Below are 25,292 nucleotides of genomic sequence, written 5' to 3'. Positions count from 1 at the left end.
TTAGCGCTGCTGCCTCAAAGTGTCAGGGACCCGGGTTCAATCCCAGCCTCGGGTGACTGTCTGTGTGGAGTTTGCACATTCTCCCCGTGTCTGCATGGGGTTTTCTCCAGGTGCTCTGGTTTCCTCCCACAATCCAAAGGTATGCAGGTCAGGTGAACTGGCCATGCTAAATTACCCATTGTGTTAGGTGCATTAGTCAGAGGTAAAATGGGTCTGGGCGGGTTACTCTTCAGTGGGTCGGTGTGGACTTGTTGGGTCAAAGGGCCTGTTTCCACACTGTAGGGAATCTAATCTAAATCTAAGCTAGATGGAGGCAAGCATGTTACATTGCACAGGGCATGCATCAGGCAAGAGGAACATGAGCAAGGTCAGCATTATTTGAGCCTAGTGAGTCCTTCCATCAGCCTGTACTGCTCGTAAACAAAGCTTTTCACTGTAATTCAGTACAATTGAGAATCAATCAATCAACAGATCAATCAAAACTACTCTCAGTGCTCCAGATGGGCTCTCACTGGCACCTCTCGGGCTTCTTATTTTAGGGAAGATATTATTTTAATGGGGGCAGTTCAGGGAAAGTTGACAAAGATGATCCCCAATATGTCTTTTGAGCCAAGCCAAAACAGGTTGTGACTCTATTCACTGGAGCTGACAAGAATGAGAAGTGATCTCATTGAAATGTACAGGGTTCTTACAGGGTGTGACCAGGCCAATTCTGAGTGAATGTTTCCCCTCAAGGGAGACCCTAGGGCCGGAGGGCACAGCCTCAGAACAAAGAAGTGTGGATTTAAGACTGAGCTAAGAAGGAATTTCTTCCCTCAGAGAGTCGTATGTCTTTGGAACTCCTTGCCTCTAGAGAGCTGTGGGGGCAGAGCCCTTGCGCATATTGAAGGCTGAGATCGAGTCTTGATCAGTCGGGGTTTCTAGGGTTTATGGGGAGCCAGAGGGAAAGTCGGATCAGCAGATGATCCTGTTGGATGGCTGAGCATGGGTCAAATGGCCCACCCCTTTTCCTATTTTTATGGCCTAAAAACAGCGCAGCGAGAGTGATTCTGGTTAGTCTGAGGAGGAAGTTCAAGATGGTTTCTGTGTCTCGATGGCAACGAGACTGAATGCATGTATTTCACCCCCTGTCCTTGAAGAGACCTGCCTTTTGAAGGAGTTTGTGACCACAGACTTCCTGATCAACTGTGTGCATGTGCTGTTGTATTTTCTACATCTAACTGCCACTTTGTTATGTCTAGCAGTTTAAGATGTTCAACACGTGGGTGGCAGACTGTCTCCGTCTCTCACCTCGATAAGGCAGTATGGACTCTTATTTTGCAGTACTGTCATCAAAACCTAATGTACCCTCGCCTCTGCTTCACAGCTTATTTAAGAGAAATATGTATGTGTCCTTCCTTTGATATTGTGGGAAACGTTTCGGATAATTTCTGCACAGCTTCTCGTCTATTCAAAGAAAAGGAAAACAAAGAGACAAAAAAAATACTGAGGAAGAGTGAGTGTAAACAGAGAGGGTGGGAGAAAACACAGAGAGAAAGGGGGAGACATGGGGGGGGGTGAATAGAGAGAGAGGGAGAGAGAAAGTGAACAGAAAGAAAGGGAGAGACCAGAAAAGAACAAAAAAAAGGAGAGGGAGAGAGTGAGAGAGAGTGAGAGGGAACACAGAGAGAAAAAAAAACAGAGAGAGGGCGAAAGGGAACAGAGAGAGAGGGAGAGACTGAGAGATGAAAGAACAAAGAGAATACAAAGGGCAGAGGGAGAGAGAGAGAGAGACCAAGAGACAGCAAACTTAGATAGAGAACAGAGAGAGAGAGAGAGAGAGAGAGAGAACACTGCAAGAGGGAGTAACTTGGAGGGAGAGAAACCAAAACAAAGGGGATACAGAGGGAGAGACACAGAAGGAGAGGGAGAGAGCGCGAGGGAGATTGATAAAGAATTAGAAGACAGAGAGAACAGAGAGGGAGAGATACAAAGGGTATGTGAGAGAGAGGGAAAACAAATGGGACACAGAGTGAGAGAGAGAGGGAGAGACAGAAAAAGAGAGAAAAAAAACAGAGCGACAGAGAGGGAGTGACAGAGAGAGAGAGGCAGAGAGTGATTCAAATCTCTCCCTCTCGCCTCTCTCTCTGTTCCCCTTTTCTCTGGTCACCTCTGCTGAATGCTGCTGTAACACAGACCGACGTGCCCACGAACGGAGTAGATGCCACACATTCACACCCAGGGTGCCCCTTACAAACCTCAGCCTGCTTCCGAGTAACCGCAACCCTCCTGAATTAAACCGGTGGATTTGCAGAGCAGCCTGCCTGGCGTTGTTTGAAGGGGGGAATCTCATGCGAGGAAGTGGGTCAAGGAAGGTGGGGGGGAGAAGGTGGGGTGGGGTGTTGATGACCTGGCTTTGACCCATTCCGTGCCTTGTCATGTCACACATCAGGCTTTCGGGGTGTGAAATGACTGTTCCAAGCAGAAACCGTGCGTCACACTGTACTAACTGACACTGATTTCCCTCCAGACAGTATCGGAGGAGACTGGACTGGACGATGGACTGACTGAATGTGAGTAACCTGACCCTGTGTGTGAAGAAACGATTCCTGGGGTGAAATTCTACCGATTATCAATGATATATCGTAGGCAGTCAATCCATAGTTATAATCAGGTAGAATAATGTCCAGAAATGAGTTCTTTAATGTATCGCTCAGTCAAAGTCATTCCTCGCTTTATCTCCACCTCTCCAAGTTTTCTCTCTCAGGATGTCTCTAGAGTTTTGTTTCTCTCTCTCTCACTCACTTAATCATTTCTCAGCGCTTCTCTCTCTCTGATCTTTCTTTTTCCCGCTCTGTGTGTTCCCTTCCTATCTCTACGCACCCCCTCTCCCCCAACCCCCGTACCTTTCTCTCTCTCTCTCTCTCTCTCTTTCTCTCTCTGCTCCTTTTCTTCCCCGTTAGCACAGCTGCCTCACAACACCAGGGACCCAGGTTCGATTCCAGCCTCGGGCAACCTGTCTGGTTTGCACATTCTCCCCGTGTCTGCGTGAATTTCCTCCGGGTGCTCCGGTTTCCTCCCACAGTCCAGAAAAATGCAGGTCAGGTGAAACGGGTCTGGGTGGGTTAATCTTCGGAGGGTCGGTGTGGACTAGTTGGGCCGAAGGGCCTGTTTCCACACTATAGGGAATCTAATCTAATCTAAAATTCTCTTCCTCTACCTTCCAAACACTCGGTTTGATCAGTGACAGTCTTTGCTGTACTCTGTTATCTCTCTGTGTGTTGTCCCTGCCTGTCACTATCTTTCTCTCTCCCTTCCCTGTTCCCTTTGTGAGTCTCTCGTTCTCTGCTTGAGCCCTCTGTCTCTCACCTCTGTGTGCCTCCTCACTTTGATTCCTGTCTTCGCCTGGCCTTATCTCACCCGCTCACTGCCCGTGCTCCGTCTCTCTCTATCTCACCACTTCAGTTTCCATTAACCCATCACCATATCTTTGTTTCTGTCTCGCGTAGCTTTTTCTTGCAAACTCAGCATCTGTTTTCTTTTCATAAATTCTCTCTATCCGACTCCCTCGCTTGTGTGTCAACCCTCTGCATTCGACTCACCCCATTTCATCCCCCTAAATCTTTCAACGTGTCTCCTTCTAACTTTCTTTGAACTTGGAACGTCAGTTCTGCTTTCTTCCTTCAGGTAGTGCCAGGCTTGCTGAGTTTCTGGCTTTTGTTTTGGCTGTCTCTTGTGATGTCCTCGTATAAATGTATCTGCCTCCCCATCTCTCCCTGCCCCCTGCTTTTGTCTTTCAGAGAAAAGACGCGCAGGAGTAGGCCGCTCGGCCCCTCTTGACTTGCCACGCCATTCCAATGGCTGATCATGTGATTCTCAGTATCCCATTCCCCTCCAAACCCCTTGATTCCTTTAGCAACAAGGGCATCTCCAGCTCCCTCTTGACTGTATCTAACGAATTGGCCCCAGCACCTTCCTGTGGGAGTGAATTCCACAGATTCACAACTCTCTGAGGGAAGGGAATCCTTCATCTCAGTCCTGAGTGGGTTAGATATGATTCCCGACATTGTGGATTCTGCTCAGGAATGATGAGAGCTTTTTGCCCGAAACGTTGATTTTCCTGTTCCTCGGGTGCTGCCTGACCTGCTGCGCTTTTCCAGCACCACTCTAACCTAGACTCAACAAGTCCAACACCGACCCTCCGAAGAGTAACCCACCCACATCACAGCACCAGGGTCCCAGGTTCGATTCCAACCTAGGGGCGACTGTCTGTGTGGAGTTTGCACATTCTCCCTGTGTCTCCGTGGGTTTCCTCCCACAGTTCAAAAGATGTGCAGGTTAGGATGTTTTGGCCATGCTAAATTGCCCATAGTATTAGGTGCATTAGTCAGAGGGAAATGGGTCTGGGTGGGTTACTCTTCAGAGGGTGGGTGTGGACTGGTTGGGCTGAAGGGCCTGTTTCCACACTGTAAGGAATCTAATCTAATGCACCTAACACTGTGGGTCAATTTAGCATGAATTTTCCTGCACATCTTTGGATCACGCGAGAAAATGTGCAAACTCCACACAGTCACCCGAGACTGGAATCGAACCCGGGTCCTGTCAGGCAGGAGTGCTCACCCTTGAGCCACCGTGCCGCCCAGTAGTTTAGCTATTATTTCAAAACTTTCCTTTAACGTCCTGACTCACCTCCACCGATTCATTAGATTATCTACAGTGTGGAAACAAGCCCTTCTGCCCAACAAGTCCACACCGAAGAGTAACCCACCCAGACCCGTTTTACCTCACCCCCCTCACTAATGCATCTAACATTATAGGACAATTTAGCATGGCTAATTCACCTAGCCTGCACATTTTTGGACTGTGGGAGGAAACCCGCGCAGACGTGGGGCGAATGTGCAAACTCCACAGACAGTTGCCCGAGGCGGGTATTGAACCCGCGTCCCTGGCGCTGTGAGGCAACAGTGCTAACCACCTTGTTCACCCTAACTCAGGTCCTCTCTTTCTTCCTGTATCTGCCACTCTCTCCCACACTGTGTGTGTGTGTGTGTGTGTGTATGTATGTATATGTGTATGTGTGTGCGTGAGAGAGTGAGTGTGTGTGTGTGTATATGTATATGTGTGTGTGCGTGTGAGTGAGTGACTGTGTGTGTGTATATGTATATGTGTATGTATGTATGTGTGTGTGTATATGTATATGTATATGTGTATGTGTGTGTGTATGTATATGTATATGTGTATGTATGTGTGTGAGAGAGTGAGTGAGTGTGTGTGTATATGTATATGTGTATGTATGTATGTGTATGTGTGTGTGTGTGAGAGTGAGTGACTGTGTGTGTGTGTGTGTGTGTGTGTGTGTGTGAGCATTTTCCACACTTTTTCCTATCTCTTTCTTCTTCCCCCTTGTGTAAGGAGACCGGGGTTGACCTGAACTGGAAAAACCGGAACAGACAATAAATGTAAACAATCATCAGTTTAATTTACTTTGCAATGTTGTCGAAAAAGTTTATCAGTTTCACCAGTCGCGGAGGGGAAATAATCACAGTCACAGTTTGGATATAACTCAAATACAATTGACTTGCTCCCTGAAATGTTGCTAATACTTGTATATCATCAAAGCGAGTTCAGTTTGTCGGTAACTTGAGTCCACAGCGAGTCCTTGGTTTAAACCAATGTCACAGCTGAAAATGTGTTGCTGGTCAAAGCACAGCAGGCCAGGCAGCATCTCAGGAATAGAGAATTCGACGTTTCGAGCATAAGCCCTTCATCAGGAAAATGTCACCCAGGGACGAGAAAAAATGTGACATGTCTGCCGCGCATTCTCAATTCAGCATCGCTTTCGCCTCCACCTTTAAGAACCCATAATGTGTGTGCGTCCGGGGCTGAGAGCGAATGGGAACTGAGGATGGAGGGAAAGGGGAAAGCGGGCAGGGGGAGGTGGAAATGTGATGGCGTGAAGTAGGGAACGGAAAGTGAGGGGCGGAGAGGGAAGATTTAGAGAAAGTATGTTCTGGTCTCTGGTTAGAGAGACGACTGGGGGCGGGGGGGGGATGTTTTAACGCGAGGGTCACAGGCGAGGGGAAAGATTGAGAGCAGAGTCCTGCATCCGGGTGAGTGTGAATTGGCCGTCGCTGGACCAGCCGTCCAGCCAACTGAGCTAACCACCTCTGATAGAGCTGAAACCCGTGTTGGTGAAAACTGTACAGATTCCTGCCAACTGCACACACGCTCACATGCCACTTACGTTCAGTAAAGACTCACACTCTGCGCCACACCAGATGTCCAACAAGTAGAGATCTGTCCATCTCTGGGGTAATGTGCCATCTTCATGTTATAAGGTGGAAGATAAGTCTCAGGTGCTCCTCTTATCCTTCAGCTTTCCTGGGAGTGCCCCTCTCCCCGTGTCCCCTTTTCATACAAATCCCACTGGGTTTTGCAGTAAGACCATCTGTCCTTTGGAGTAATGAGGACGGCTCTCTTGGAAGGCTAGAGGAACAAGGCTTCGGGTCGAAACAGTCACTGGGCCAGTCACTGAGAACCCCAGGTCAATGTTCTGGCGGACACAAGTTCAAATCCCACCCACCCAGGTAATTATTGAAAGTTGAATTCAAAAGCAGCTCTGTCACCAAAGGCCAGGTCGTGTTAACTGACCCATTGGGTAAAAAATGAGGTCTGCAGATGCTGGAGATCACAGCTGCAAATGTGTTGCTGGTCAAAGCACAGCAGGCCAGGCAGCATCTCAGGAATAACTGACCCATTGGGTTCACTTGAGGGAAGAAACTCTGTCATCCCTAACTGGGCTGGCCCGACACGCGATTCTAGACCCATAACAATAAGGCTGACTCCCAACTGCTTTCTGGGCAATTGGGGATAGGCAGTATATGGTCACATCCTATGATAGAATTAAGTGCACGCATACTCTAGAGAGGCAGTAAACTCGATATTCTCCCAACAGAGATCCCTAATGAACCCTCCTTTGATACGAAAGGCTAAGTCATTGGAATTCTACAGTCTCAGTGCATAAGTTGGTGTAGAATAAGACAAAACACAAACATCAAAGTCTCAGCCTTTCTTAAAAAAAAACGATCAGAGCTCCATTTGGATTACCTCAAATCCCTTCCCAGCAAGAGTCAAAGAGGTGTACAGCACAGAAACAGACCCTTCGGTCCAACTCGTCCATGCTGGCCAGATATCCTAAATTAATCTTCCCCCACTTGGTCAATCTCCCTGTTCATATACCCATCCAGATGCCTATTCAGTGTTGCAAACGGAGAGGAGATGGCCTGGTGGTATTTGTTGTTAATCCAGCGCCCCAGATAATGTGATGTAGAGCCAGGTTCGAATCCCACCGGTGGTAGATGGTGGAATTTAATTAAAATAAATCTGAAATGAAGTATTTAATGGGGAGGGGGTTCAGTAATGTCCTTATCTGGGTTGGCCTACATGTGACTCCAGACCACTGCCCTCAGGGAAATTAGGGATGGATAATAAATGCTCCCTAGCTAACACTCTCAGCCTGTGAATGGGGAGGCTCAGGGGTTAGCACTGCTGCCTCAAAGACCTGGGTTCGATTCCAGCCTGGGGTGACTGTGTGAAGTTTGCACATTCTCACCCTGTCTGCATGGGTTTCCTCCCAAAGGTATGCAGGTTAGGGTGAATTGGCCATGCTAAACTGCCCAAAGTGTTCAGGGATCTGTAGGTTAGGTGCATTAGTCAGGGGTAAATGAACACTAATGGGGAATGGGTTTGGGTGGGACACCCCCTGGACGGTCGGTGTGGACTTATTGGGTCTGGTTCTGCACTGTAGGAATTGTAAAGACATAACAAGTTGTACCAGCGTCCACTACTTTCTCTGGCACCTCAGGTCAAAACATGCACGACCCTCCTTGTGAAAACATAGCCCCTTTCCCCCTGTCACCTATGCCATCCCCACCCCACCTCGGGACTTTCCCAGCCAACCCATCACCCTTCCCTCTCTCCCTCCCTTCCCCCATGGCAGTGGGTCTCAAGGTTCGACGTGGGTAGCCCAAGTGGCGAGCTGAACCCCGGACGGGGCCGACCTGACCCTTTGGTTGGAGTGGTCGGTGGTGACGCTGCTGGATCGGCTGGGGTGGCTCTCCGAGGCGGCGGAGAGGCGGTTGAGGTGAAAGGGCTTGAGGCAGGGCAGCAGGAGCCTCAGCAAGGCTTTCCGGATGGAGCTGTCGCACACCCAGTAGATGAAGGGGTTGACGCAGCTATTGGCGAAAGCCAAGGGGGCACTGACTTCCTGGCCCAGCCCCACCGCGGCCTGGAAGCCGCACGACTCCACAGACGCCCCCCAGCGGTGGACCAGGGCCAGGCAGCGGAACACGTTGAAAGGCAGCCAGGAGATCAGGAACACCAGGACCACCAGGAAGACCACCCGCATCGACTTCCTCAGCCTGACGTCCTGCCTCTTGCTCCTCCTGTACTGCTGACACAGCTTCCTGGTGATGGAGCAGTAACAGGCCAGGATGATGAGCATCGGGAGGAAGAAGGTGAACAGCAGGTAGGCCAGGGAGACTGCAGGGCTGACCAGAGCCGGATCCTCGCCGCAGTACGAGCCCTCCTCTCGGACGTGAAGGACGCGGTTGCGAAGGACGGGCAGCCCCAGCAGCAGCGAGGCGGTCCACACCGAGAGGCAGGCCAGCGCCGCGTAGGCTCTGGAGCGGAGCCGGCGGGACTGCAGCGGGTAGACGATGGCCAGGTAGCGGTCCAGGCTCATGCAGCTGAGGAACAGCACGCTGGAGTAAGCGTTCACCGCCACCGCGTAGCCGCTCAGCCGGCAGAGGGACAAGCCGCCCCTCCACCTCTTGCCCCTTGCCTCCGCGTCCACCCACAGGGGCAGGGTGGCCAGGAAGACCAGGTCGGCCAGCGCCAGGTTCCAGATGAAGACGTCCACCTGCCGCTGGAGGCGACACCTCCAGCCCAGGGAGGAGACGAGCAGCCCGTTGCCCAGGAAGCCCGCGGCGAAGATCACGCAGTAGACGGCGGCCAGGCCCAGCTCGGCCTGGGGGATGGTCGCTCCCTGGCATTCCTCCACCCAGGTGGGGTACGGCTCGTAGTCATCCGGGTGGTAGCTGTAATCCGTGACGTTCTCCATGGACCAGCTCCGTGGCGTCTTGGCTGTGCCTTCCCTCTGTCCCCCGACTCCCCCACCCACCCACTCACTCACCCACCCCCTTTTTGCGTTTGTCACAATTTGTTTGTCACCCTCACTCAGGGCGATTGGTTACCGAGTGAAGGTATCTCGGTCAGATCTCACTTCCTGACCGTTACCAGTCTACCAACACCTCCCCCTCCTCCACCTCCAACCTCCCCACAGCTTTTATTATTCTCGTTTTGTTCACCAGAAACCCAGTTGCAGAAGGCAGCTCCACCACAACAAACAAAACAAAAAGGATTAAAAAGAAAAACAATGAGAGAGAAGTGGGGTCCAGAGAGAGACAAAGGGAGAGAGAAAGGTAGAGTGTGAGAGAACAAGAAAGAGAGGTGGGGGGGGGGGGGGGGGGGGAGCATGAAAGGAGGGTGATGGAAATGACTGGGAAAGAGAGAAAGGGAGTGAGTGACAGAGACAGAGATGGGAGAGAGAGAGAGAGGGAGAAAGGGGATGCAATGAAGGGATAGGTCAACTTGTGACACACTCAATTGTGCCCCGACCCCTGGACCAGGAGGGTCAACTCAAGCCCCCCCCCCCTTCCAGTGATGTGTAATAATCTTCCTGGTTGATTAGAAAAAAAAGGTTAATAATTGGATTAGATTAGTTACAGTGTGGAAACAGGACCTTTGGCCCAACAAGTCCGCACCGACCTGCAACCCACCCATACCCCTACATTTACCCCTTCACCTAACCCTACAGGACAATTTAGCCTGGCCCATCCACCTAACCTGCACATTTTTAGACTGTGGGAGGAAACCGGAGCACCCGGAGGAAACCCACGCAGACACGGGGAGAATGTGCAAACTCCACACAGACAGTCGCCTGAGGTGGGAATCGAACCCGCGACCCTGGCGCTGTGAGGCAGCAGTGCTAACCATAATAAATAAAACACGCTCCAATAAAAAAAAGGAAAACAAAATTGGAATGGGTCCCCTTGAGGTGCACTGTTTATGTCCCTAAAACAACCATGCTGAAACAATACCCACCTTCGCCCCCTTCCTCCCTACTGCTCTGAATCTTTTCTCTGTCCTCTCCAATCACACCTTTATCCTACTCTGTTTGTACTGTCATGGTCTTCCAGCTAATTTCCTCACTTCTGCCTTCTAACTCCTCCCTCGTGCTCTCTGCTCCCTCTCTCCTATCTCCCTCTCCCTTTCTTTCTCCCTCCCTCCCTCTATCCCTTTTCGCTCTCTTCCTGCCTTTCCCCCTTTCCCCTCGCTCTCTAACACACACATACTCTCTTCCTGTCTCCCCACTTCTCTCTATCCTCTTGTCCCTGTCTCTCCTTCAGCATCTCTCTCTCTTCCCTTCACCCTGTCCTGTCTCTTTTTCTTTCACACGCTCCCTTTCTCTCTCCCCCTTCCTTTCTCTCTCTTTGTCTCTTGTCTCCACTTTTCCCTCCCTCTATACGATTTCTCTCTCTTTTTGTCTTTCCCCATTCCCGTGCTCGCACACATAACCTATCCCTTCATTGCATCCCCTTTCTCTCTCTCTCCCATCTCTGTCTCTGTCACTTGCTTCCTTTCTCTCTTTCCCAGTCATTTCCATCACCCTCCTTTCATCCTCCCCCCACCTCTCTTTCTTGTTCTCTCACACTCTATCTTTCTCTCTCCACCTTTTTCTTCTCCCTTTCTCTCTCTCTCTTTGTCTCTCTGGACCCCACTTCTCTCTCTATCCCTTTATCCCCTTTCTCTCTCTTTCTTTCTCTATCTTCTTGCACCCATCTCCTTTCTATCTCACTCCCTTTCTCTATCTCCTCCTCTCAACCCCCCCCCCCCCCAACTCTGTTTCATTCTCCCTATCTATCACTTTCTACCTTATTATCACCACTGGCTTGAATAAATACAACTTCAACAACATGAAGTTACCTTCAAGTCGAAAGTAGCCCACTTGCTTGGCAGCTCATCTAACAGCTCTTAAGTATCTAATCCCACCCACACTGATGTATAAAGAGCTCCCAATGCACTACCGTCCAGCTCCTAGAAGGACAAGATGTGTGGGACCAGTATCAGCTGCAAGTTCCTTCCAAGACACAGATCATCCTAACTTGGAATTATATCATCATTCTTTCACTGAAAAAAATCCAGGAACTCTCTGTGAAATTGTGCTGTGGGTGAATCTACAGCAGCTGGACCACAAAAACTCAAGGAATCAGCTTTAAACCCAATTCTCCTAAGCAGTCAAGGGCATTAAGTGCTGGAATATCTAGTGACACTCTGACCCGACAATCAGATGAGAGAACATAGAATTTCCCTGTGGTATCTCAATTCCCTGGCTCTATCCATTGTAGAATCATTACTGTGCACATGGAGGCCATTTGGCCCATCGTCTCTCTGAGGGTGTTAATTTAGTTCCAACCTCTTGCCCTTTCCCTGGAAGCCTGCATTTTACATTTTTCTACTGAAACAATCATCTCATGCCTTTTGAGTGCCTCCACCTCTCTTTCTGAACCCCACTTCCATCTCCATTCCAATGAAAGCTGCTTCTCTTGTCTGTCTGAGCAGCACAGTCCCCATCACAATAAGTTACAGCAGAACTGACAGCTTTCCACATCCCCCTGACCCTCGGCACGGTGGCACAGTGGTTAGCACTGCTGCCTCACAGCGCCAGAGACCCGGGTTCAATTCCCACCTCAGGCGACTGTGTGGAGTTTGCACGTTCTCCCCGTGTCTGCGTGGGTTTCCTCCGGGTGCTCCGGTTTCCTCCCACAATCCAAAGATGTGCGGGTCAGGTGAATTGGCCATGCTAAATTGCCCGTAGTGTTAGGTAAGGGGCAACTGTATGGGTGGGTTGCACTTTGGCGGGTCGGTGTGGACTTGTTGGGCCGAAGGGCCTGTTTCCACACTGTAAGTAATCTAATCTATTGTATACTTTTACAAATGATCTAATTTCTCTGTTCTTTTGTTACTGCCATGGGAAACTGTTCATCCGGGTTTGTTCCATCAATGTTTTGAACATATCTCTTCATAGGACCATAAGAAATAGGGATAGTACATCCGGCCCCTCAAGTCTGTTCTACCATTTAATAGCATCTTGATATTACCACAAACCTCACACCCACCGTTCCTGTAACCCTTGATTCCTGTACTGATCAACAGTCTATCTATCTCAGCACTACGTATACACAAGGACCCTAATACCACACATCTCCGTGGCAAAGAGTTCCAAAGACTCTCAGTCCTCTGAGAGAGGAAGTTCCTCGTCATTAAATTATCGTCCCTTTATTCTGAAACCATTCCCTCTACTCCTAGACTCTCCCATGAGGGATCAGCTTTTCTACTGTCAAGACTCCCCCCCACTTCCCCACCCCCACCCCCTCCGCCACCACCACCACCCCCTTCCCCAGCAAGGATTCCAAATGTTTCAAAGAGATCACCTCTCTTTTGTCTAAACTCAAGTGAATACCATCCCAGCCTGTTCAGCTTTTGCTCATGAAAAAAAAACAATCCCTCCATCCTGGGAATCATCCTCAGGAACCTTCTCTGAACTGCCTGTAATGAAATGATATATTTCCTTAAATAAAGGGATCAAAGCTGCCCACAGTGCTTCAGATGTACCCTTACCAACACCTTGTATGGTCGTCTCTCCTCTTATATTCCAACCCCTTGAAATACATCTGTCCTGCTCAGAATACAACTGAAGCACTCCACGGCTTTTTGTATTAAACAACCTGGTGAAACTGTTAACTTCATTTTTCACAAATCTTAAAATCAAATTTCCAAAGCAAATTACAGTCAGGTCCATGGTGATTATTAACTTGTGCTGTTTGGAGTGCATGCTTCTTGTTTTCTGTTCTTTCCTGGTCTACTTGCAGAAGGGAAAGGGGGAAGAGATAGGAAAGATAGTGTGGAAGGCGCACACACACACACACACTCTCTCACTCTCTCTCTCTCACACACACACACACACACACTCTCTCTCTCACACACACACTCTCTCTCACACACACACACACACTCTCTCTCTCACACACACACGCGCGCGCACACACACACACACACACTCTCTCTCACACACAGACACCACACACACCAGACACACGCACACACAGACACACACACACACTCTCTCTCTCACACACACACAGACACACACACATACACACAGACACGTGCACACACACACATACTCACACAAGCACACACGCACAAACTTACACTGGGAGAGAGTGACAGAGAGGAACGAGGTGATGAGAATCAGAGAGAGAAAGAGAGGTGCGGGTTGGTGAGAGAGAGAGGGTGATAAAGAAACAGAAAGAGATGGGGAGAAGAGATAGATTCATTAACCTTTCTGATTACTTGCTCTCCTAACCCTCCCCATTTTAAGTAGCATACTCCCAACACCTCCTGCCTGTCCAAGTAATCACAGTCCCCCATTCCTGTAAAGATGCTGGATTTAAGATGTAACACTCTTGGCTTAATATTAGCCACCCTACCATCACCAAATATAATATTAATGCACACCAAATACCTTTAAAGATCTCCAGATATAATGAAACGTCATCTTCATGCAGAACGTGCTGCCTGAAGTATCTGTGGGAGCTGAGTTTGCTGTATGTTCCTGAAAGGGAAATCGTATTTTAAAAAATTTGAAGAAGAAAGTTTGCAGGCTTTGGGGAAAGAGTAGGGTAGCAGCATTAAATGGATGTCACTCTCAGACAGTGGTCAGGTATGCAAAGGGCCAAAATTAGTGCCATTTTATTTTTGTGATGGAAAAAAACCAGAAGCAAAGTAATAATAACCGTGGCGGACACTCGCTATGCAAAGATAAGAAAGAAAATGCACTCGATGCATAAACCTACGATTAATTACCGCACAGGAAATGCACACAGGAGCAAATATGTTTCACCCAGAAACCGGCATGAATCTGATGCAGAACCAACAATAAAGTGCCACACTCATGAAATCAATACATGATAAAACAGACTAAGAAACAATCAAGATGTGCTGTAAATTGATGGAAAAAGCACATGTAAATATTGAAAACTACACTGGCTTAGTTTTGTATTCAGCATTTCTGCACAAAATCGAAATAAAGAAATTATATGCCGAGTGATTTTTTTTTACTGTTTGTCAATCTTTAAGATAATGGAGATGGGGGCCATTCTGTGCTGACTCCTTGGAAGTGCTAATTAGTCCCATTCCCCCTTTTAAGCCACACTCCTGTAAAAGTTTTCTCTGAAATATAGTATGATAATCAGTGATATTCATTGAGTAATGTTAAATTCACTTCATTGACATTTTGGATAATGCAACTATTGATTATGTAAAAACACATCTCTTTATCTTGCTCACTGGCTATTTTTCACCAGTGCTGACTCGATGGGCAGAAGGGCCCTTTTCTGTGCTGTAAACCTCTAAAAATCACTAACTGGCTTTTTGTTGCTTCCCTTCAATCTGCATCCCTCTGGTCAACAAACCTCCAGACTTTGGAGACAGTTTCTCCTGAGTTAGGCTGTCAAGATCCTTTCAGTCCCCTGAAATTCTCCTCTTCCCCTTCTCTGGTTTCGAGAGACCAATCCCAGATTCTCCTGTCCTTCCACATGAACCAAAACCTTTCATCTCTGGAAAATCTCTCCAAAGCTTTGATTCTGAATAGTATTAAGAATAATGTATTTGAAAGTAAGTTAAGCTTAAAATGATATGTTAAGAAATTGTGTAGTGTAATCATATTAAACAACTTTAATGAGGGAAAATGTCCCGATTGTTTTTACTGGAAAATTAATAAAATTAAATTTAACACTGAGCCAGACAAGGAAGGCCAACATGTGTCCACAAGGTTGGTCAAAGCAGTAGGATTAAAATAAAGCTCTAAACAAGGAAAGAGAGGGAAAAGGTTAGTAACTCCAAATGCCATGACCTAAAAGCCCGGTCAGAAATGGTGGAGCGATGGGAATCAGAGAATGCACAAGTCAGAATTCGAGGAATGGAGAGTTCCTGAAAGGTTGTGGAACTGAAGGTTATGCCTTCGGGGAGTCTCTGGATTGAAGGAATAAAACACTAACCTGGGAGCTACAGCCAAACACGACACAGAGCGCTAAATCATCCAAAACAGAAGCAGTTCTAACCCGTGTCAGAAACCAAAAGAAATGATAGCATCAGGGTTAACATAAAAAAACTCAAACGTAGACTTAATCCAACATAAAACACTTCAACATTAGAGCACAAAGGGGATATCAACATTATTTTCACTTTGGATTCGAAGTAATAACAATGATATACAACTGAGGTGAACAAGTTAGAATAATAAATCTCAAGCTATAGCTTTCACAGATGGTTCAGATGTTATTTCTTAGCATTTACAAATGTAAGTGGAATGTAAGAAATGGCAATGTGGTAATATCAGTGGACTATTAATCCAGAAGCCCACGTTTGCTATAATTTGATTTATCTTGTGGTTTGATTTCTTATTGTCACGAGATACAGTGGAAATTATTATTTTGTGTGCTATCCAGACAACTCATACCTGACATAAGTACATTAGGGGAATAGAACAGCTTGCAGAATATAGTGTTAGAGCTAGAGATTTAAAATTGTAGAATCATTATAATAGCTGTAAGGAGATGATCTGCTGAAGACAGCTAGCAAAGAGCTGCATTGCTATGACACCATCTTGGGGCTAACTAATGTTCTGAAGAGCTAGGTCAAAACCCGCTTGGCTGCTGATGGAAATTCATCTCATTTCATGATTCTGAGAATGGAAGTTAGTCTCGATGATAGTAGCCACTCAGTTATTAATAATAGCTGCAAAAAATCCCCAATTGGCTTTTTGGTTCACCTCATGTCCTTTACGGAAGGAAATCTGCAGCTTCACCTGGTGTGACCCTGCATCTTGCCTCCAGATCCCCACTACCAACATGTAAGACTCCTAGCTACCCTCTGCAGTGGCCTGAAAAAGACACTTAATTCAAAGAGAATTCAAATAAACACTGGTCCTACTTGTGAAGTGTCAGCAAAGATCAAATACCTATCTGGTATTTTAAATGACATAACTCATGAATGTAGGGGTTAATTATTAAGCAATACAAGAGTGTGTGGGTAGCACAGCGGTTAGCACAGCACCAACCACCCAGGTTCGATTCCAGCCTTGGACGGCTGTCTGTGTGGAGTTGGCACATGCTGCATGAGTCTCCTCTGGATGGGTTAGAAACAATGATTGCAGATGCTGGAAACCAGATTAGAGTGGTGCTGGAAAAGCACAGCAGTTCAGGCAGGAGGAGGAAAATCGTCGTTTCGGGCAAAAGCCCTGGTTTCCTTCTGCAATCCAAAGATGAGGTGGCTAGGCCATGCTTAAAGGTTGTCCTTGTAGTATCCAGAGCTATGTAGATGAGATGGTTCAGTTGTGCTTTTTTAAAAAATGTTTGGGTAGGATGCTTTCCAGAATATTGGTGTAGACTAGATGGGCCAAATGGCCTCTTTTCATATTGTGGGGATTATATAAACATTTCAGATTTCCTGTCCCTCAGTGATTCAAATAAACCTATCAGACTATAACTTGGCGATTCTCTTCAACGTTGTCCACCCCAGTTCAACACCTCCACATCTGAGTAACTTGAAGTACGGGACAATGCACATAATTTGTCCCCGAATTTAATACCTTTGCAAGAATTTTATTGCAAGAATTAATCTAGATAGTCTAATTTGTTTCTCTAAATTAAAATAAAAGTCACGGAGGTTTCAACATCCCGTCCCGAGTAAATATTTCACTGACCCGTGAATCAAGAAAAATAGTCAGACCTTCGGGAAAGCCTGAACCAAAGAGTCTGCCAAGACTTGACTGGGCTAAGATTTCCCAGATATTCTCAGCAAAGACAGCTCTGAAGACGGTCGCCGGAAAAAACAGGCATCCAGTTCAGCGTTTCTGCACACGGATTTTTTTTATTCCCCCCCCCACCAGAAAGGACAAAGAGTTGAACCCTTTGCAAAATTGCTCATGGTCGAATCACCGAGTTGATCTTTTTCAGAAGTCGTGAGCCTGGGACAAACTGCATTGCTCCAACCTGCAGATATTGCCGATTGTTTGAGACGTCTGCGTTGGTTGCAGACACTGGAACTCTCGAAGCGCACAGACAACAATATGAGTAATAGCGAGATGTACTCAGACGGAGGTTAAATAATTTCAGGCTGCAGAGTTGGCACGCAAGGTTACGCAGAATGAAAGGAGCAAGTCGGAGAAAGGTGAAGCAGGATTGGAATTTATTTCACAATATTCAATGGTTCCCCCAAGCATTCTAAGTTTCCAGTCCCGGCTGCGCCTTTTGGACTAAGCCAGCAACAGTTCCCTCAGCACTGACCCTCCGACAGTGCGGCACTCCCTCAGCACTGATCCTCCGACAGTGCGGCACTCCCTTAGCACTGACCCTCCGACAGTGCGGCACTCCCTCAGCACTGGGCCTCTGACAGTGCGGCACTCCCTCAGCACTGACCCTCCGACAGTGCGGCGCTCCCTCAGCACTGACCCTCCGACAGTGCTGCATTCCCTCAGCACTGACCCTCCGACAGTGCGGCACTCCGTCAGCACTGACCCTCCGATAGTGAGGCACTCCCTCAGCACTGACCCTCTGACAGTGCGGCGCTCCCTCAGCACTGACTCTCCGACAGTGCGGCACTCCCTCAGCACTGACCCAGTGCTGCACGCCCTCAGTACTGACCCTCCGACAGTGTGGCACTCCCTCAGCACTGACCCTCCGACAGTCCTGCACTCCCTCAGCACTGACCCTCCGACAGTGTGGCTCTCCGTCAGCACAGACCCCCCCCTACAGTGCGGCACTCCCTCAGTACTGACCCTCCGACAGTGCTGCACTCCCTCAGCACTGACCCTCCGACAGTGCGGCACACCCACAGTTCTGGCCCTCTAACAGTGCAGCATTCCCTCAGCACTGATCCTCCGACAGTGCGGCATTCCCTCAGCACTGACCCTCCGACAGTGCGGCTCTCCCTCAGCACTGACCCTCCGACAGTGCGGCACTCCCTCAGCACTGACTCTCCGACAGTGCGGCACTCCCTCAGCACTGACCCTCGGACAGTGCTGCACTCCCTCAGCACTGACCCTCCGACAGTGTGGCACTCCCTCAGCATTGACCCTCCGACATTGCGGCACTCCCTCAGCACTGACCACCAACAGTGCGGTACTCCCTCAGTACTGACCCTCTGACAGTGTGGCACTCTCTCAGCACCAACCCTCCCATAGTGCGGCATTCCCTCAAGCACTGACCCTCCGACAGTGCTGCACTCCCTCAGCACTGACCCTCCGACAGTGCGGCACTCCCTCAGCACTGACCCTCTGACAGTGTGGTACTCCCTCAGCACCAATCCTCCAACAGTGCAGCACTCCCTCAGCACTGAGCCTCCGACAGTGCTGCACTCCCTCAGCACTGACCCTCCGACAGTGCGGCACTCCCTCAGCACTGACCCTCTGACAGTATGGCACTCCCTCAGCACTAATCCTCCAACAGTGCAGCAGTCCCTCAGCACTGAGCCTCCGACAGTGCAGCACTCCCTTAGCACCAACCCTCCGATAGTGCTACACTCCCTCAGTACTGACCCTTCGACAGTGTGGCACTCCCTCAGCACTAACCCTCCAACAGTGCAGCAGTCCCTCAGCCCTGATCCTCCGACAGTGCGGCACTCCCTCAGTAGATGATCCTCCGACAGTGTGGCACTCCCTCAGCACTGACCCTCCGACAGTGCGGCACTCCCTCAGTACTGACCCACCGACAGTGCAACACTCCCTCAACACTGACCCTCCGACAGTGCAACACTCCCTCAGCACTGACCCACCGACAGTGCAGCACTCCCTCAGCACTGACCATCTGACAGTGCAGCAATCTCTCAAGACTGACCATCTGACTGTGCAGAACTCCCGCTGTAGTGACCCTCTCACAGTGCAGCACTCCCTCAGAACACACAGCCCTTGACACTACAAAACTGCCTCAGTACTGACCCTCTGACAGTGCTGACTTCCCCCAGCCCTGGCCCTCTGACAATGTGGTGCCCACTGAGAAGTCAGTTCAAGAATATTGAGATAGGGAGAGTGGTTGGTTATGAGGTGTTCATAGACACAGGGAAGGTTTTGAGAGTTGTAGGGGGTACAGCAATGGAGTGTTTTGAAGATTTGAAGGATTGTGCAGAGATAGACACAGTTGTAGATTCTGGAGGAGATTACAGACATAGGGTGTGTTTGGGAGTGTTGTGAAACAAGTTACAGAGATAGAGGCTCAAGGGCGTTACATTGATGGAGAAAGTAGCATGGGCTTGAGGTAGTTACGGACATGGGCAAGGTTTTGTGGGCAGGAGGAGATTACTGAGATTGGGAGGGGAGTAGGGGCTGGAGGGGGTTACAGAGATAGGGAGGGAAGAAGGGTTGGAGGGGTTACAGAGATAGGGAGGGATGAAGGGGCTGGGGGTGGTTACAGAGATAGGGAGGGGGTGTAGGGGCTGGAGGGTGTTACAGGAATAGGGAGGGGTACAGAGGCTGCAGGGGTTACAGATATAGAGAGGGGGTGTAGGTACTGGAGGAGATTACAGAGATAGGGAGGGGGTGTAGGGGCTGGAGGAGTTATCGAGATAGGGAGGGTGTAGGGGCTGGAGGGGGTTACAGAGATAGGGAGGGAAGAAGGGTTGGAGGGGTTACAGAGATAGGGAGGGATGAAGGGGCTGGGGGTGGTTACAGAGATAGGGAGGGGGTGTAGGGGCTGGAGGGTGTTACAGAGATAGGGAGGGGGTGTAGGGATTGGAGGGGGTTACAGAGATAGGGAAGGATGAAGGGGCTGGAGGGGGTTACAGAGATAGGGAGGAGCTGTAAGGCAGAAGGAAGTTACAGGGATGGGGGGTGTCGGAGGCTGTGACAGATTCCAGAGTTTGGGAAAGTTCTGGAGTTTGTAGAAACGTACAGAGATTGGTAAGCTTATTGGGGTTGGCGAGGGTTGATCAGGAGAGTGACAGGGTTGGAAAGGATTGGGATTGCAGCAGTCTTGCTGATGCTGGAGGAGTGAAAAGGAACAAGCAGGATTGTGGGGCTTAGAAGGACTTCCAGATTTTAGGGAACTTCCAGGTACTGGGGGATGTTACACTGATGTGAGGGGACATTACATTGATAGGGGCAATTGTAGGTTCTGAGAGATTGGGTGAGCTGCTGGAGCTCAGGGAATTTACAGGAGTAAGGAGGGCCCTCCGTGTTTTGGGATTATAAAATAGTGGAGAATGCGTTTGGTATGCTTTCCTTTATTGGTCAGAGTATTGAGTACAGCAGTTGGGAGGTCATGTTGCAGCTGTACAGGACATTGGTTAGACCACTGTTGGAATATTGCGTGCAGTTCTGGTCTCCTTCCTATCAGAAGGATGTAGTGAAACTTGAAAGGGTTCAGAAAAGATTTACAAGGATGTTGCCAGGGTTGGAGGGTTTGAGCTACAGGGAGAGGCTGAACAGGCTGGGGCTGTTTTCCCTGGAGCGTCAGAGACTGAGGGGTGACCTCAGAGACGTTTATAAAATCATGAGGGGCACGGGTAAGGTAAATAGGCAAAGTCTTTTGCCCTGGGGTGGTAGAGTCCAGAACTAGAGGGCATAGGTTTAAGGGGAAATTTTACAAGGGTCACAAAGGGCAACTTTCACGCAGAGGGTGGTGTGTGTAGGGAATGAGCTGCCAGAGGAAGTGGTGGAGGCTGGTACAATTCCAGCATTTAAAAGGCGTCTGGATGGGTATATGAATAGGAAGGGTCCGAAACGTCGAATTTCCTGCTCCTTGGATGCTGCCTGACCTGCTGCGCTTTTCCAGCAACACATTTTCAGATACAGTTAGATGTAGCATGAGTTGGAAATCGCAGTCTGATTTGGACAGGTATAATTAAATAAACACACAGACCTGCACCGGAATTGTTCTGAGTTACATCGGTGCACTTCACCGATGCTCACGGCGCCCAGTATTTGTTTAAAGGGGGAATCTGGTGGATCGGAGTCTTTATTGTGGGAGTGAGGAAGTGACCGGGGGGAGGTGGGGTGTTGGTGACATGTCTCTGAATGCCTCAGGCGAGGGTGGTGTGACAGTTTGAAGATCAGTGTTCCTTCGTAGTCTAAATCACACTCTAGATAGTACCGAGACATTGCGTTGGGGAACACATCCTGACTGAGGGGCTGGTGTTGAACTGAGGTACACCAAGTTAAAAATCCCACGACACCACGTTATAGCTCCTCATTTTCAACTATACCTTTTAAACACTGGATTCATTCGCTTAGATAGAACGTTATGTACAAAGGTTATGGATCTTACGAACTATAGATGGTATATTACAGGTGGAACTTTATATCGAGATATATGTAGTGCACAGCAGAACATATGTGATCAATAAAGCATCAGATATGAGGCAATTTTCACACTCATCCGCCTACCTCACTCTCTCTCTCTCTCTCTCTGGATCGCTACCTTTCGATTTCGCTATCTCAAAATGGGGTGGCACGGTGGTTAGCAATTCCTGCCAGTCTGTGTGGAGTTTGCACATTCTCCCCGTGTCTGCATGGGTTTCCTCCGGGTGCTCCGGTTTCCTCCCACAGTCCAAAAAAGGTGCAGGTTAGGGTGAATTAGCCATGCTAAATTGCCTGTGGTGTTAGGTTTAAAGGGATTAATGTAGGGGAATGGGTCGGGGTGGACTTGTTGGGCCGAAGGGCCTGTTTCCACACTGTAATTAATCTAATAATAAAAAAATGCTGTTCTATCAATCTCTGCCTTCCTTCTAATTTCTCGATCTTTCTCTAGCCGCCTCCTTCTCTCTCTCTGTCTCTCCGAGTCTCTATCAGACTCTCTCTCTCTTCATTCTCTCTTTCTGCTGAATTTCGCCTCCAGCCGTTTCTCTCTCTCGCCACTTCCGTCCCTCTTTCTGCCCTCCGCTCTTGCCAATCCCAGTCTTTTATTTCCACCTTCCTCTCTATACCTCTGTACTTTCCCTCGTCCCATCTCTTGTATCACCGTCTTTCGGCTCTCCCCCTTCGACAATGTCCCCTCCTCTCTCGGCCTGTCTTCCCTCAGTCAGTTTTCACTTTCTCTCTTATCTGTATAACCGTCTTTCCTGCTTCTGTCTCCCACTTCCTCTGTCTCTCAGATCTTGTGATTCTCAATTTGCATTCTCTCCTCTCTCGGGTCTCATTTGTTTTTTTATTATTATTTATCTCGTCTTCGCTTTTATCTTGAAGTTGAGACGGTCACCCGGACAGGGAATGAGGTGAACGTAGGATAAAGGTGATGGCGCCAATATATGGCAGTGAAGGCTGGACTTGCGTTTGCCAAAAAAAAATCAAAATCCACGGTTGATCGAGTCATTTTTAAGTGGGGTGAGGGGCGAGAACTGGGAATGGACACGGGGCAGGGTCTAAAGCGTATCTCAGTCAGAGTTGAACAGCCTACCCTTGCCTACAATGCCAAGCGACCTGTATAAACACTCCTCTCTATCGCTCACTATGTTAAAATCCGTGTCTCCCAGGGTTGCTCATGTTTCTGTTGAAGATTCCTCATGCACTATCTTCACAGAAAATTTCAGGAAATAGTTGACCCTTCAGCAACGGTTTGGAAGTGGTTTTATTTCAGGGAGGTTTGCAGGGAAGGAGCCTGTGGCTGGAGGAGGCATGGGGAGGGGGAGGAGATTAACAAAGGGGAAGGGAGGGGGATCAACATAGAGGTGGGCAACGGTTAAGGTTCAGACGTTTTTTTCAAAATGTTCGCGTTTGACCAGGGTCACCTGACTTAATATCTTTTCAATCGGTCTCACATGTTGCCTAATTTGCATTTCTGTTAAGCGTCTTGATTTTGTGTTGAAACAGGTTTTGGGGGGAGGAGATAGAGCTTCCAGGAAAATGTAACCTATTATCAATGAGTCATCTCCCTCAGAGTCACCCAAAACAGGTCAAGTCAGACTTGGCAGAAAGAGAATCCAGTTGAATTTGGACATCCCTCATTACAGCTTCAATCCACCTCCAACCAATGTGCCCTTTGTCTCCCATAATCATCTGTCGTGATTTGGAGACCCAGGTGTTGGACTGGGGTGGACAAAGTTAAAAATCACACAGCAACAGGATATAGTCCAACAGGTTTATTTGGAAGCACTAGCTTTCAACAACCATCTGATGAAGGAGCGGTGCTCCAAAAGCGAGTGCTTCCAAATAAACCTGTTGGACTATATTCTGGAGTAGAATGGTGCTGGAAAAGCACAGCAGTTCAGGCAGTATCTGAGGAGGAGATCTGTAGCTTCATCTGTAGCTTCATCGATGGGTCCATGGATAAAGAGTAGAAGAATCTTAGTTACAATGACAAACAGATAAGAATTGCCTCTGGTTGCGCGGGTCCAATTGTGCTCAATCTCTTGTCTACCCAAAGTCTAGTGCTCTGACATCTCTGTGAATCCTACGCCATGTCAATTCATGCCAACTCTTAAAATACGCAGAAATGGTAACACTTAATCTGACTCGAGTCTCATTCTCTGCGACACCCATTCATCTATGGGGCAAGCTGGCAAAATGTTCATCTGGTAAGAGAGAGAGGGACAGTCACCGTCAAGTCTGGCTGCTCCTCTTATGTGTCCTGGTTTGAATCCAATTCTCTTGGTGGTCTTTCAGCACCGTCCTGTTCAATGAAGAGGGGCTGCACGCTGTCCTGCGAAAGGCTACATTTTGAGTCCATGGAATTCATTGCCGCAGAAGGCTGTGTAGGCCAGGTCACTGAGTATATTTAAGAGTGAGAGGGATAGGTTCTTGAATGTCAAGGGTTATGAGGAGAAAGTGGGAGAATGGGATTGAGAAATTTATCAGCCATGATTGGAGCAAACTCGGTGGGGTGAATGGCCAAATTTCTAAGTCTTATCTAGTGGTTTTATGAGATCATCGGAACTTGCATTGGTTAATGGAGGAACATCATTCCCTACAAAGTTACACAGCTTAGATTAAAGTGCGCAACACAGGAACCGATCAATTGGGCCATCTCATCCATGACAGAGTTTCTGTGTTTTTTCTTTTATCTTCCCAGAAGTGTTAACACATACAGCCAAGAGACCTCCCCACCACCAACATCACCATGACTTTGTTTTTGCTATCTTAAAACTGCTCTCCACAAGCAGTAAGAACACCCATGTAACCCATTCAATATTTCCCTGCAAACCCCATGAATGGCAGTGACAGCCATCAGGAGTGAAGGGGTTGTTGGGTAGGTGAGCACAGGAAGGGGCTAAATCAAAATGGAGTTGGAGTCATGCTAGTGTTGACCCACCATATGACCTTTCTCCAGTCCACCCCATTTCACCTCATCCAGTCAATTTATAATTAGATTCCCTACAGTGTGGAAACAGGCCCTTCAGCCCAACAAGTCCAAACCGACCCTCCGAAGAGGAGCAACCCACCTAGACCCATTCCCCCCACATCTAACATTACGGGCAATTTAGCACAGTCAATTCACCCTAACCTGCACATCTTTGGACTGTGGGAGGAAGCCAGAGCACACGGAGGAAACTCACGCAGACACTGGGAGATTGTGCAAACTCCACACAGTCAGTTGCCCGAGGCAGGAATTGAACCTGGGTCTCTGGCACTATGAGGTAGCAGGGCTAACCACCGAGCCACCCATCAAGATTATCTTCCTACTCTTTTATCCCTGGTGTGATAGCCAGCCTATCTTTCATTGTGTGATGTTCAGCAGAATTGCTCCCTCTGCTGGCAAGCCCCATATTCTTAACACATTCTGGCTAAAGAGTTTCCTTTGAGATTAATGATCACCTGATAATTTCATAGAGTCCTAACAGTGGCCCAATTTGGCCCAACAAGTCCACACTAACCCTCCGAAGAGTATCCCACCCAGACCCATTCCCCGACCCTATTGCTGAAGGGATGGAGTATAAAAGTAGGGAAGTGTTGTTGCATCTGTACAGGGCATTGGCAACTGGAATATTGCATGCAGTTTTGAGGAAAGCTGGAACTGCATTGAAGGTGGTTCAGAGAAGGATGACTAGATAATTCCAGAGATGAAAAGCTTGCTTCATGCGGAGAGATTCACAGTTTGTGTCTATACTTACTAGATTTTAGGATGATTTGGAAATGCCGGTGTTGGACTGGGATGTACATAGAGCATAGAACATCGAACAATATAGCACAGAACAAGCCCTTC

General features: G+C 48.4%; 1 protein-coding gene across 1 annotated transcript; it reads right to left on the bottom strand.

The window, feature by feature from the left end:
• Positions 1-7,984: 7,984 nt before the first annotated feature.
• On the bottom strand, positions 7,985-9,139 carry LOC132833907 (G-protein coupled receptor 15-like). Its single transcript, XM_060852566.1, has one exon. It carries the CDS (start codon positions 9,098-9,100, stop codon positions 7,985-7,987), a length of 1,116 nt encoding a protein of 371 aa, XP_060708549.1. The 5' UTR covers positions 9,101-9,139.
• Positions 9,140-25,292: the final 16,153 nt, after the last annotated feature.

This window comes from Hemiscyllium ocellatum, chromosome 38 (assembly GCF_020745735.1).
Source record: "Hemiscyllium ocellatum isolate sHemOce1 chromosome 38, sHemOce1.pat.X.cur, whole genome shotgun sequence".
Lineage (NCBI taxonomy): Eukaryota > Metazoa > Chordata > Chondrichthyes > Orectolobiformes > Hemiscylliidae > Hemiscyllium > Hemiscyllium ocellatum.
The sequence above is the reverse complement of the archived record's forward strand: the minus strand, read 5'-3'. Positions and strand labels throughout refer to the sequence as shown.

What these genes read in the sequence shown, in the direction of transcription:
- LOC132833907 (XM_060852566.1), bottom strand. Translation starts at nt 9,100, where the DNA reads ATGGAGAACGTCACGGATTACAGCTACCACCCGGATGACTACGAGCCG.